General features: G+C 40.3%; 1 protein-coding gene across 3 annotated transcripts; it reads right to left on the bottom strand.

Annotated features, from left to right (window-relative positions):
• Positions 1 to 289: 289 nt before the first annotated feature.
• Positions 290 to 10,208, bottom strand: LOC133132669 (ras-related protein Rab-6A-like). 3 transcript variants are annotated; one of them, XR_009709160.1, is made up of 9 exons: positions 9,825 to 10,208; positions 8,687 to 8,745; positions 8,336 to 8,389; positions 5,062 to 5,167; positions 4,474 to 4,585; positions 3,699 to 3,792; positions 3,192 to 3,285; positions 2,596 to 2,662; positions 2,047 to 2,117 (listed from the first exon to the last, which is right to left on the bottom strand). XR_009709160.1 is itself a non-coding variant. In XM_061248302.1 (8 exons), exons 1-8 carry the CDS (start codon positions 9,898 to 9,900, stop codon positions 2,053 to 2,055), a joined length of 633 nt encoding a protein of 210 aa, XP_061104286.1. In that variant the 5' UTR covers positions 9,901 to 10,208; the 3' UTR covers positions 290 to 2,052. The 3 variants fall into 3 exon arrangements, 2 of the variants coding, with proteins under 2 accessions (XP_061104286.1, XP_061104285.1); XM_061248302.1 differs by lacking the exon at positions 3,192 to 3,285 and having other exon boundaries at positions 290 to 2,117; XM_061248301.1 differs by lacking the exon at positions 3,699 to 3,792 and having other exon boundaries at positions 290 to 2,117.
• Positions 10,209 to 13,632: the final 3,424 nt, after the last annotated feature.

Below are 13,632 nucleotides of genomic sequence, written 5' to 3'. Positions count from 1 at the left end.
CAGCATCGTCTTGGGTGGAAACCACAGCATGTTTACATTCAGCAAATAGCTTAATGCTTCAGCAGAAGGCCCTTCATATGCATACAGCATACAGCCACTTGGCACTAGAACACTTCATCAGCACTTTTATGTTTTTATTTCATCCGTTATGTACAAGTTATGTCCTTTAGGGTGTTTTTGTTTTACCACCTATCAGTTTACTGGAAAAGTCACTTTTTTGTCTAATGCTCTTCTAAATCTGCTAAATTTTCATCTCAAAAATGGTCCCCAAACAAGGCAAGGAGAGGTGTTTGGCGAAATTTTACTTTTTATTTTGTGATACACTTCTGTTCTTATACAGCCAATAGCAATAGTACATTATTCACACACACTTTGCTAAAGACTAGTCGACAGCATGTTTCAAATGGACAGACACACTCCAGAATAGCACAGGAATGAGTATTCAGTGACAATAATAAGTGACCTATCCAGGTAGAGGGCTCTTTCATACAAGGTCGATCAATAGTTATGTACATTTTTTTTAATTACAAGTGAAACTCTAGCAAATGGGTGTGCATGTGTATGTTGGTGGGTTGTGTGTGCATGGTGAATGTGAGAAAAGGATTAAACAGAGTGGAGCCTCCTACCCACTGCAAACCCATTCACCTGAGGTCCCATTCGCTGACTCATTGCTTTGCATTGTGACAATGACTAGACAAATTGAGAGATTATAAACCAAGTATGCTTTGGTGATCAAAATAACCAGGTCAGGCTACCGTCATTGGTTGTGCGAAAGAACAAAGAAAATAATTACGAAAATATTTAATCTACATACAAAAGCAAAGTATTCAACTGATTTGGTGAAGCAAACAATGCTATTTTGATACCAATGAACCAAAATAAACCAGTAAACCAGAGTACTACTCTTCAGTGGTGCATTAAATACTCTGCATATGCATTTTTCTTCTCCAACCAGTTAGCACAATTACGAGCTGCATCCAAGAACTAATAGTAACAGCCTCTTCTACAACACGGAATAAACTGCCAAATAAAGTCTAAGGCTTCTTCCAAGTCTAATATTCCACATTGCAACTCCACCCTACACATATGCAGGGGGCAAGCCCTTCAGAATTCACTGTGAGATCTCTCGGATACTAAACTTGCAATCGTGTCATGCATCCCTGCATTAGTGTAATGAAGACACGCTGAAAAACGCTGATGTAACCATGACCGGAGAATATTCTAGTTATGCTTGTCGGACTTAAATGATACTCTTCTGAAGTATGCATCTCAATGCACTTTCCAATATACATTGCTTATAGCCTGCCCTTTTTAAGATCATGTCTCATATGACAAAACAAAATGGACATTAAATATTCTATTAATGTAATACACTATACTGTAATTTCATTTTAATACAGCCAATCTCAGTGAAATGGCCATAATTAGAACTGATGTTTAGCCCTCAATGACCTTCACAAACAGCAGTGATGACATTTTTCATTTTCCAGTGCTTCCTTTTATGTTTGACAGTAGAAAAGCAAATATTGGACCAAATAGTGACAGAAGCTTAGTTTAGTTTCAGTACAACTATTGCAAAAGCAGTTCTTTACACACTCCCCCAAAAAAGCAAAAACCACAAACTCAACAAAAAGCATGTCTTTTGGAAAAGCGGAGGCCTTCACTGATGTCACAATATGTGCATGTATATGTACTCTTAAACTATACAACAATGGTAAGTGAGACAACACGCATTTTGCTCCAAAATAGTGCAAGAACTCAAGTGTGGTGGGAGAAGCCATCTCAGTCTCAATCCTATATATGCCATGCAGTAGTAGATGAACGTTTTGAGCATATCTGCATTTAACTTATCCTGTAATTTAGCTAGTTTGTCTTTTTTTTTTTTTTTTTTTACTTTACTTTTTTGTCTTAAGTAACAGCACATCCACAAGGTTACTCCAAAAAGTCACTGAATCGAAAGGAAAGGGTCTTTAGCCAATGCCGTGGGTTACGCGGTTGGTGCGAGTGGCCACTGTGAGACGAGCTGCTGGAGATGAATAAAGGAGACGGGCACTAGCAGGAGCAGCTGCTCTCAGTGACCGGCTGTTCCGGAGGCTTCTCTAGCTTTATGTCAATCACTGTGGAGGGGTGTGGTTAAAGAAAGCAAGCAAGCAAACACAAGATGCATGACATACAAAAATGCCCATTTATATTTTATGTGATTTGTTTTGAGTTGGATCCCCACTCTAAATACAAACACAACTAAACCACATTCACTCTATAATGCTTGTATGAAAAACTAAGGATTGTATTCAATTCACATTTGTCCTTAACCGTGAATTAAGTAAAAACATGCTTGACATTTCTTCTTCAAAAACTTAACTTGGAGAATTTGTTTTAGCAAAAAACTGATTGCTTTTAAATTGCCAGTTAAAGAAATGTTGACTTAATCCCTGCCTAGGTTTCTGAAGTTTCACTTACATTTCAAAAGGATGTTTTAGCATTTGAGCAAGTCTACATGAGTGTAGTTCAATAGAGGAAGAGTGGGAAGATATATTTTGCCCAACCCCCTCCAATACCTTTCTTCCAACCAAATGAGATCTTTCTGAAGGATACTGTCCTCTTTGCTTTTCTCAGGTGTGCTGTCCATGCCAGGCAAGGCTGCAGCAACTCGGCGGAACAGCTACATTGTGAGACGGAGGAAGTAAAAAATGTTTTTTTACCGTCAGAACAGTAGATTTATTATTTTAACTGGACTTTTCTGGTGCTACAGTAACAACTCTTCGGTAAATCTTTTTCCAAAATGCATTTATCAGGCAACAACACATTTAGATTTAAAATGTTAATTCTCAAAGTATAAGGGTTTCTGTAACACCATTTTACGGAATATATATGAATAAACGGTCAACAAACGTATATGAATACTTGCACAAACCTGCTCAGATGTAAGTAAGGGAAAATGGTGCACATGCCAAACGCAGAGTAGTTCACATGTGAGTGTTTGTGAAGTACACAAGCCAAAGTGATGTAAGCAGCTTAGATCAAGGTTGGGTTGAGGAGCAAGAATGTGACACAAGCAGGGACATGTCGACACAAGGAGACTTGATGGAGTTTGTAATTTCAGGCAGAGAGAAGGGCACACCAAAAAAAAAAAAAACAGAAGGTTGAGGGGGCATCACAGCACAACGGGGGCAGAGCATCCTCGTCGCTACCTGTTTGACATTGTAGCCAGTCTTTGCGCTGGTCTCAATGAACATGACATTCAGTTCCTTAGCTCTCTGCTCGCCCTCTTCTGTGGTGATCTGTCTGCTCCGACCGGAGCAGAGGCCAAGGCGCAGAAAGATAGGTAGATGGACACAGAATCAAGAATGAAGGGAGGAAGAGAGCGAGAGAAAAAGGAAGAGGAAGAGGAAGACAGATGAGCTCACAACAGTCCGTAGGAATAAAAGGTTAGCACTTTTCCACCATCTGAAAAACAATAGCAATGCTCAAGGTACCAAGGAATTGAGCGCATCACCACAAGTATAACCAATTCACTCAGCCCAAGTCTACACCTTGAATGGTAAGCAGAGGGTAAGTGACAAGATTCATTGAAGGTCACGCACCAATCCACATTTCACATGCAGAATCCGAGACAGAAAGCTTGTCAGGAGAGGCACGCATTTATGTGGGAAGCCAGAGCCCCCGCTTATGTGACTGCATCTTTCACACAGACCCACCTGTTTGATGTTATGTCCTGACTTGGCACTGGTCTCAATGTGCATCACATTGAGTTCCCGAGATTTTTTCTCAGCAGCCTCAAGTGGGATCTGCCTATTTGCAGCCCGGGGGAGGGGGGAAGCAGCAGACAGCAAATCATAGGTGATGATGAAGGGGAGGAACACAATGGGGGAGGATGGAAAAGAAAAAAAAATGAACAAAATAAAATATAACCATATAACCATAGCGGTGAAACGTCTGCATGTCAGTCTAAGTGCAATTCATGTCTGGGTTTCACAACGGCAGTAGATGCCAAAAAATAGACTAATCAATTAATTTGACGAATTCGCTCAGCCATAGCTGAGGCATATAATGAGGAAAAGTATAAGACAGTACATAGTTTAAACTGTGTTTTAGTGAAATTGGATAATAAAATGTACCACAGTCGTGCTCGGATACACAAGAGTTCCACTGTTTCTGCCCAGCATGAATATGTGCATGCATTTGAAAAACCCCAGCAACTCAAACAGTTTATGAATACATATGAATAATAACTGTAATGGTGAACATAAATTAAACTGGATACCATGCTGAAAAAGATCATGAATTTATAACAAAAGACAGATGATGCTGCTGCACATTTACAGTTAGTGTGGGCGGGGGGAGGAAGCCAGACTGATTTTATATTATTATAAGTTTTTAATAATTGACAAGTGTCTTAATAGACCAGAGATCCAAGACAACCACCTTGGAGCTCAGTCAAAAATTTACATGGCTTACATCCCTGCCATTTACCTTTTATCGGCCAAGTCTGTTTTGTTCCCAACCAGCATGATTATGACATCACTTCCTCTCTCCGTTCTGACATCATCAATCCACTTTGAGGTTTGCTGGAAGGAGTTGAGGTCTAAGGGGGGAGAAGCATGTTTCTTTAAGAATTTCATAATGACTGCTTTCAATAGTGTAAACATTTCAGCATATCGCATAATACAAATACTTCAACAACGTCCCAAACAGTTGACCAAGCAGTACGGCCAGAAACCCAACATGGGACCCTTCATTGAAACTACTATAAAGAAAATCTTGTGTAGCCGTTGTGTTCACACATTAACATGTACGATAAGGCAAAGATAAGGCAGATAAAAATAAAGTGAAAAAGAAGAGATTGCAGAATTGAGCTTGGTTAAAGAAAGAAAGGGTAAGCAGGGACGTTCCCCTTGAAAAACAAAACAAAAACAGGACTGCCAAATTATTGTTAGCGCTAGTTCTGGAATTAAACCATGTTACACATTTATAAAGCAAGCGCATCCCTGTTGACACACGTCCCACAACAGCCTATGACATGTCGTGGCTCCAAGATCAAGATTGGATGCCATGACTCACTGGTGATATCATAGACCACCACAGCGATGGTGGAGTCGCGGATGTAGCTGGGAATGAGGCTACGGAAACGCTCCTGTCCTGCAGTGTCCCACAGCTGGAGCCGGACCTGAGGGGACGGAGGGGAAGGGGGAAGATGAAGAGGAGGAGGAGGAGGAGGTGGAGATGGTAGAAACAAGAAGACAGCAGAGTTGTAAGAGTGAATAAGATGGATAACAAGCTTTGCCAGTTTTATTAAGATTGCCACCTTCAAAGGAGACGGTCTAACAAAGGCAAAGTATTGACAGCTGTATTCAGAAAAAGTACAGAGAATTAGACCGATTAAACATACTGCATTTGACAAGATGACAGAGCGGTAGTTCTGGAGTATGTAATCGCTGCTGTACATGTTAAAGAATAATGCCAGAAGCCATTATTCAACAGCGAACCCATAGAAAGGCAGCACTTTGTCAGCACAGCCTATTCCACTCCAATTTCACCTCTATTATTATAAAGAAATGATTTCTTAAAAAGAAAAACAAACAAAGTTCATGCTCGACAGAGAATTTCCATTTGTGAACCGACAAAATTTAATCCAATTCCAAATCAATCTTAAAAAGACATTTTTAAAAATAGAAAATAAAGACCTGTAAAAATCATATTTCATGCATCTGTAACAAAATCAGCCCAAGTCCCACAATGTGTATTTATAAACCAGGTTCCTAAATTTTAACAATACAGCCCAGTGCACCCCAGAGCTAAGCAGCACAACCATCCCCAGCAGTGCACTCCTCTCTCCGCCACTGTGCTCATGAGACCACGGCAGGGGTGGTACCTACTAGGAATGCCACAGCTGAAGTTGAATCAGTAGCCATCCATGAGACATGTAGGACAATGGCACAGTGAGAAAAATGGCCAATGGAAGAGAACAGAGACAAAACCCAACTTAAAATAAAACGGAAATGGGAACTTACGATGGTTAAAGTAACATGACAGAAATTGAAACAAAACCTGACCACAAACTTGCTAGCTACACTGTGTGTGTGTGTGTGTGTGTGTGTGTGTGTGTGTCTGTGTCTGTGTCTGTGTCTGTGTGTGTGTGTGTGTGTGTCTGTGTGTGTGTGTGTCTGTGTGTGTGTGTGTAATGGAGCATTGAGGATAACAGACATACTTTTCTATGAAGCACAGTGGGCACTACCTTCGGTTATCTGAAACGCCAACCACTCCATACTGCTCCATCACTTCAGCCCCATTTGCAGGCACTACATGCAGGGGCACCACCAGGAATTTTGGGCCCCATGGAAGATCTCACATTGAGCCCCACCATCCCAGACAATCTATGTTCTTTAATCCCGTGTCAGACAGGCCCTTGGAATGGTCCTAACCCCACCCCTCCATATGGCACCAATGCTGAATTACACTAGTGTGCCACTGAGGGGTCTTAAAGAGATGTAGCTGCCCTGCTTTATGATGGAGTTTGGCCAATACTCTGACCAGAAATATAACTAACAATTCACAATGGATGATGGGAGATGAACAAGAGACATTGTAGCCAGTAAAATAGAAAAAAGGGTTATTTAGTTAGCTGATGGTTCATACAGTCTTGTTAAAAAAAATAGCATCAGTAACCTGATGAAACACTGTTATTAGTAGTGATATTTCTGCATGGCAAATAACTTGTAAATGTAGTAATGTAACAGAAAAACAACAGACCCAACTGTCATGACATGCACGCTACATGTTCTGAGTAATTGATTCATTCATTGAAAGGGGCGTTTTCAAAATAATAGCAGTGTGGAGTTAATTAGAGATTTCATTCAATCTGTGAAAAAACAGGTGTCATTAATTGTACTTTATTAAGAAAGAAGGGAAGCAAATGTTTCACACATTTCCTTCTGAATTGCTAAGTAAAATGGGCTGTTCCAAACATTGTTCAGAGGAACAACGTAATTTGATTAAAAACTTGATTGGAGAGGGGGAAATGTATAAAGAAGTGCAGCAAATTATAGGATGCTCAGCTAAAATAATCTCAAATGCTTTAAAACGGCAACAAAAACCAGAAACACATGGAAGAAAACGAGCAACTACCGTTAAAAGGGATCGAAGAATAGTCAGAATGGCAAAGATTCAGCCATTCATCAGCCCTAGAAAGATAAAAGATGATCTACAATTACCTGTAAGTGCTGTTACAGTCAGAAGACGTTTGATCGAAGCTAAGCTATCAGCAAGAAGCCCCCGTAAAGCACCATTGTTGAAAATGGTATGCGCAGAATCGGTTAAAATTTGCCAAAGCACACATCAATTGGCCCAAAGAGAAACAGCATAACATTCTGTGGACTAATGAGAGTAAAATTGTTATTTTCAGGTCTAGTGGTCGACGACCTCCGGGTACTGAATTCAAGCCATAGTACACTGTAAAGACAGTGAAGCATGGTGGCGCATAAATGATGGTATGGGGATGTTTTTTTCATACTACGGTGTTGGGTTCATATACCAGGGATCATGGATCAGTTTGAATACAACTGATCCAAAATACTTGAAGAGATTATGTTGCCTTACGTCAAAGAGGAAATGCCCCTGAAACCCAAAACACACGAGTAAGCGAGGAACATCTTGGTTCCAGACAAAAAGGATTGAGGTAATGGAGTGGCCAGCTCAGTCGCCCCACCTCAACCCCAATGAAAACTTGTGAGGTGACATTTGAAAATGCCGTTTCTGAAAATTCACAGGAACTGTGGAATGTTGTACATTCATACTGGTCTGAAATACCTGTTTCTAGGTGCCAGAAGTTGGTTGACTCGATGCAACAATGGTTATGCAACAAAATATTAGTTCAGTAATTTAAAGTGAAGTTAAATCTTGAAAAATTTATTCAGTTTATAGTGATGTTTGAGTTTGAAGAGAAAATTTTTGACACTGCCATTTTTTTGAACATATTCCTTTTCTTTGCTTCCTGTAAAAGAATAACGCAGACTTGATAACATTTAATGCTTTGATTTGCAATTGAATGGGTAATGTTTTCACTACATTTGAACACAACTGTATGTAGGGAGTGAATCGGAGTAAGAGCATGCTGGTGCCACATAAAACCCGGAGCGGAGTGACTTAAGGTGATGATGAAACAAGCTTTACAGCAATTAATGCCACTCATGCTTGTTTCGCTCAAATGCTCGGGCTGGAAGCATTGGATAGCACAATACAACCACATCAGCTCGAACATCATAAAAGAAAATGCACACTTGTTTCTCAATGACCAGAAAACACTAGTCTTATAAAAATGAATGAATACTGCTCTTACCGTACGATCCTCCAAATACATGGTTTTTGACAGAAAATCTATGCCAATAGTTGCCTGGAAAAAGAAGAAGTTATTTTAATGTCACAAATGAGTGCACATTAAGGCTGTGTTCATTTCAGTATCTAGGGCTATTTGATTTTGTGCTTCAATAATACATACCACAGTATCAAGATTAATTCATTTAATGACAGAGAACCAGACTACCTACTTACATTGAAGGCCCTGCACAATGAACTATGACTTCTCAAGCTTTGTTACAAAAGGCAAAAACCAAGCATTGAGTGAAAACATGAATTAGTGCAACAAAATGTACTAATCCCGACAGTATGCGTTTAGATTTGGGTACTGTACCTGATATGTATTATCAAAGCTGTCATACATAAACCTAGTGATGAGCGAGGTCTTCCCCACTGTAAAGACAAGAGAATCAAGTTACTGTATGCGTGTAACGTGTTTGGCGAAAAACTACTGAAAACACACTAGAACATATTTAGCAGCAGCTTCTTTGCAGATAGCCATCTATCGTTTTAAAACAGTGACGTCAACCATTATGGGGTGGATCTCCATGTGAGTAACAAAATGGTTCAGTAACCGCTCAGTTCAGTAACTGGAGCAAACATTAACTAGTTACGGTGAAAGTATTCGGCAAACCCAGACACATACGTCAGTAGACATGACATCTAAGTTTCACCAAAAAGCTATATAAACCAATACAATCTAGCAACAATAAAACAAATTAAAATAACGTTAGCCAGTAGGCGTATGCACTGCTACGTATGCAGTAGCAAGGCAGCTAAAAAAAAACCGATTAGCCTAGCTGAATCAATTTTGATTCCCCTTAGGACGTGCTTATCGCAATAATCTAGGAATCTTCAAAAATGATTAGCTAGTTATACCTAGACAAATTACCACAATGGGAGTCAGACCTGGCGACATGCAGTTGACAGCTAGGCATGAAACGTTATGGCTAAAATAATGAGTTATTTTGTAGCAGCTACTGTAGCTAACGTTATTAATCGAACCAGCAAGCCACACCACGTTCGCTACGTTCCATTAGCCAGACGTGTCTGGGTGCAGAGAGGCCTAGAGACAATATCCGACATACCATCTTTAAATGAAAACAGACTAATCGAACCGGTGCTAACGTTGACAGCCAGTACTGGCTAACGTGTTACTCATCGGTGATAGTGTTACCACATCATCTAGCTAGCTAGCCATCTTTCTTTTCAACCTTCTAGTCTGTATCATTCAGCCAACCCTTTTAAGCTATCCCCACCCGGGGTTTCCTCCTCTTTTCGTTGCTAGCTAGGCCTCGTATCCCCATAGTCACACCTGTTCCATTATGCTCAAATAATTGGTTTACCAAAGTGAGTCCAGCTACGGGACAGAACGATTAACTGGCTAACGTCGTCAGTCTTGCTTTCCAGTTTTTTTTGTTTGTTTTTTACTAACGTTAACTTGCATACAGCTATAAATAACGACCACTTACCGCTTTGCTCGCCCAGGAAAACAAGCTTGAATTTGCGCAGGGGATTACCAAACTCTCCGCCGGCAGTGGTTGTCATCTTTTTATATAGCCTGCTATATAGCTATCCAATAGCTAAATAGCTATAATGTTATCTGAGTGGTTAGCTAGCAAGCTAGCTAGTAAGAGTTCTGGAAACGCTGGACAAGGACAAGGCGTACCCGAGACAGCGCAGCACAGCGGGAATGGAAGCCAGGGGATACCAGGTATAGACCGAACCAAACCTGCAGTGGGTCAGGTTGGGTCCACGCAGACCAAAATGAATGAATATGTAATAGATATGAACGACTTTGCTGGCGAGTGACGGTATACAGCCCTGAATGTATCAGTCTTCAGTCTTCTTCAGAGGGTTTAAGTATTTGCGTTATAATGTAGTTCAGGACATTGCCGCCATCTACCGTACTGGAGTATGAGGCGTCCACCGTAGATCAGAAATGGACGTTCTGCACAATTTATCAACCTGTGATGACATAAACATATTTTTGGATACATTCTTTGAGTCGTAACAATTTTGCTCCTTCATTTTACTAAAATATTAAAGCCAGGAAAGCAAAATATTTTTTTCCAGTAAACTAACCCCTCTGACTCCTGAACGACAGGACATGCATTGCAAATAGGAATACATTTGAGGACACAGCACGTTTTCTATTTCTTTACCCCAAGTCTCCAGTCTGTTTAGAAGGGTAAAAGCTTTTGAGCCTTGTTAATTGGCCCGCAGTCCAATTGGACCAAATAGCCAGAGGCCTGCAGAGGATCTCCTCCCTGCACTGTCACTGGACCCTGGTGCAGCTGTGCCGTGATCCCGTATAGAGGTCTTACCCTGGCATGGTAATGAGAATTTTGTATCGTAAAAAGGGTGCCTTGTTTGTCAATATCTATACTGCAGTCTGTAAGTATTGGTACAATGGCACAATTTTGGTTGTTTTGGGTCTGTACTCCAGCATTTTAGATCTGATATAAAGCAATGAATAGGAGATTAAATGAGATGAGATTAGGCTTTATGGTAATCTTTGTCACATCTATGCCTACATCCCGAATGGTGTGATAGATTTGTTCACAATTTAAAGTATTCTACAGTCACCCACTAAAGTGGTCTTTTGTTGTCTTCCAGGTTATTTGCTATTCACCAGTGCATTCTTGCTTCTTAACAATGTATAAAACAGTTGATTTTGACAAGAAATGCTGTAAAATAAGAATGCTTTCAAAAATAGAAATGTTTATAGTTTGTTTTTATCAATTAACAAAATGCATGAACAGAAGAAGTGAATGAAAAGAAGAAAAATCTAAATCAAATCAATATTTGGTGTGACCACCCTTTGCCTTCAAAACAGCATAAATTCTTCTAGGTATACTTGCACACAGTTTTTGAAGGAACTCGGCAGGTAGGTTGTTCCAAACATCTTGGAGAACTAGCCACATCTGTGGATTTATGCAGCCTCAAATGCTTCTGTGTCTTCATGTAATCCCAGACAGACTCGAGGATGTTGAGATCAGGGCTCTGTGGGGGCCATACCATCACTTCCAGGACTCCTTGTTCTTCTTCACGCTGAAGATAGTTCTTAATGACATTGGCTGTATGTTTGGGGTCATTGTCTTGCTGCAGAATACATTTGGGGCCAATCAGATGCCTCCCTGATGGTATTGTATGATGGATAAGTATCTGCCTGTACTCTCCAGCCCTTTGGCGAACAAACTGCCTTTAGCTACAGCCAAATATTTCAATTTTTGACTCATCAGTCCAGAGAACCTGCTGCCATTTTTCTGTACCCCAGTTCCTGTGTTGTCGTGCATAGTTCAGTCGCTTGGCCTTGTTTCCACGTCGGAGGTATGGCTTTTTGGCTGCAATTCTTCCATGAAGACCACTTCTGACCAGACTTCTCTGCACACTAGATGTACCTGGGTCCCACTGGTTTCTGCCAATTCTGAGCTGATGGCACTGCTGGACGTCTTCCGATTGCAAAGGGAAGTAAACATGATGTGTCTTTCATCAGCTGCACTAAGTTTCCTTGGCCGACCAATGCGTCTACGGTCCTCAATTTTGCCCGTTTCTTTCTGCTTCTTCAACAAAGCTTGGACAGCACATCTGGAAACCCCTGTCTGCCTTGAAATTTCTGCCTGGGAGAGACCTTGCTGATGCAGTATAACTACCTTGTGTCTTGTTGCTGTCCTCAGTCTTGCCATGGTGTATGACTTCTGACATTAAACTGTCATCAGCAACCTCACCTAGGAAGCAGAGTTTGGCTGCTCCTCACCCAGTTTTAACCCTCCGACACAGATGTTCCTGTTTCAGTTAATGATTGTGTTTAAACCTACATATTAAATTGATGTTCCTGTTTGGTATATGTAGTTAATCACACACCTGACTATATGCCTACAATCCCTGACTTTGTGCAAGTGTACCTAGAAGGATTGATGCTGGTTTGAAGGCAAAGGGTGGTAACACCAAATATTGATTTGATTTAGGTTTTTCTTCTGTTCACTCACTTTGCATTTTGTTAATTGATAAAAATAAACTATTAACATTACATTACATTACATTATTGGCATTTGGCAGACACTCTTATCCAGAGCGACGTACAGTTGATTAGACTAAGCAGGAGACAATCCTCCCCTGGAGCAACGCAGGGTTAAGGGCCTTGCTCAAGGGCCCAACGGCTGTGCAGATCTTATTGTGGCTAGACCGGGATTAGAACCACTGACCTTGCGTGTCCCAGTCATTTACCTTAACCACTACACTACAGGCTACAGGCCACCCTGTATTAACATTTCTATTTTTGAAAGCATTCTTACTTTACAGCATTTTTTCACACCTGCCTAAAACTTTTGCACAGTAATGTATGTCTCAGATTTTTTTAGCCCAATGACCTGCTTTACTGGCATTGACAGTTCTTTGGTCCTCATGTTGGGAGACTGCACTGAATGTCTATTAAATAGGCTTCAAGTGAGAAATTAATTAATAAAAACAAGAAGGCAGTATGGTCACTGTTTTATTTTAACAGTGATTTCTTCCAACAAAAAATAAATAAAATAAATGAAATAGAAGTAAATTAAACCCTTTATTGACAATTAATCCCATTGTCATATAGGTTGATCAGTTACCTGGTCAAGACAAACAGTGACTAAAAGGCCAAACTGCCTTCCCCCTCACTCAGCACAATAAAAACGACATATCTGCATTTGTCAGTATTAAATTACTTCATACACGGTGACATCCAAAGTTCTTTGCTCTAACCACATCTACTATTTGATGCGATACACACGTACAACCTAATTAAATTATCTGTATGGGCTGTTTGATTTTGGGACGGCAGGTGAATGACGAACAGAGCTGAGGGTTCTTAAATAAGGACATGCCATTCTGTAAAGACACATATTTGTATCTTGAACATTAAAACACCATCCATGTGCTAATCTTTGCTAAATAATCCACAGGTGAACCACATATTAAACATATTACAAGTATTGAAAGCCCCCTCAGTTGATATTATATTAAGCAGTCTCTGTCCATTAGTATGTATCCTTGCTCTGCTGCTCCTTGATGTTGTTCAATTTCTGTCTTCTGTTGAATCTACTCAATGACAATATCTGTGCTGAAGTCGAAAACACAAAGACACATCACAAGAGTAATGTTAGTCAGTCACCATCATATTGCAATGTTACTGGCTGGGTTTTCTTCAGGTTTTTTTGCGTGTGAATGTATAAGCTAGATACAAAACATCAACAGTTATATGTATATACATTTACTGCTGCTTTGAAATTTCTCAAAATGTAA

The sequence above is a fragment of the Conger conger genome, chromosome 7 (genome assembly GCF_963514075.1).
Source record: "Conger conger chromosome 7, fConCon1.1, whole genome shotgun sequence".
Classification (NCBI taxonomy): Eukaryota; Metazoa; Chordata; class Actinopteri; order Anguilliformes; family Congridae; genus Conger; species Conger conger.
The sequence above is the reverse complement of the archived record's forward strand: the minus strand, read 5'-3'. Positions and strand labels throughout refer to the sequence as shown.

Coding starts and splice junctions, on each gene's coding strand:
- LOC133132669 (XM_061248302.1), bottom strand. CDS start 9,900: ATGACAACCACTGCCGGCGGAGAGTTTGGTAATCCCCTGCGCAAATTC. Junction 8,390..8,686: donor GCTTTGATAATACATATCAG/GTACAGTACCCA, acceptor TTCTTTTTCCAG/GCAACTATTGGCATAGATTT. Junction 5,168..8,335: donor TGTATTTGGAGGATCGTACG/GTAAGAGCAGTA, acceptor CCGTCCCCTCAG/GTCCGGCTCCAGCTGTGGGA.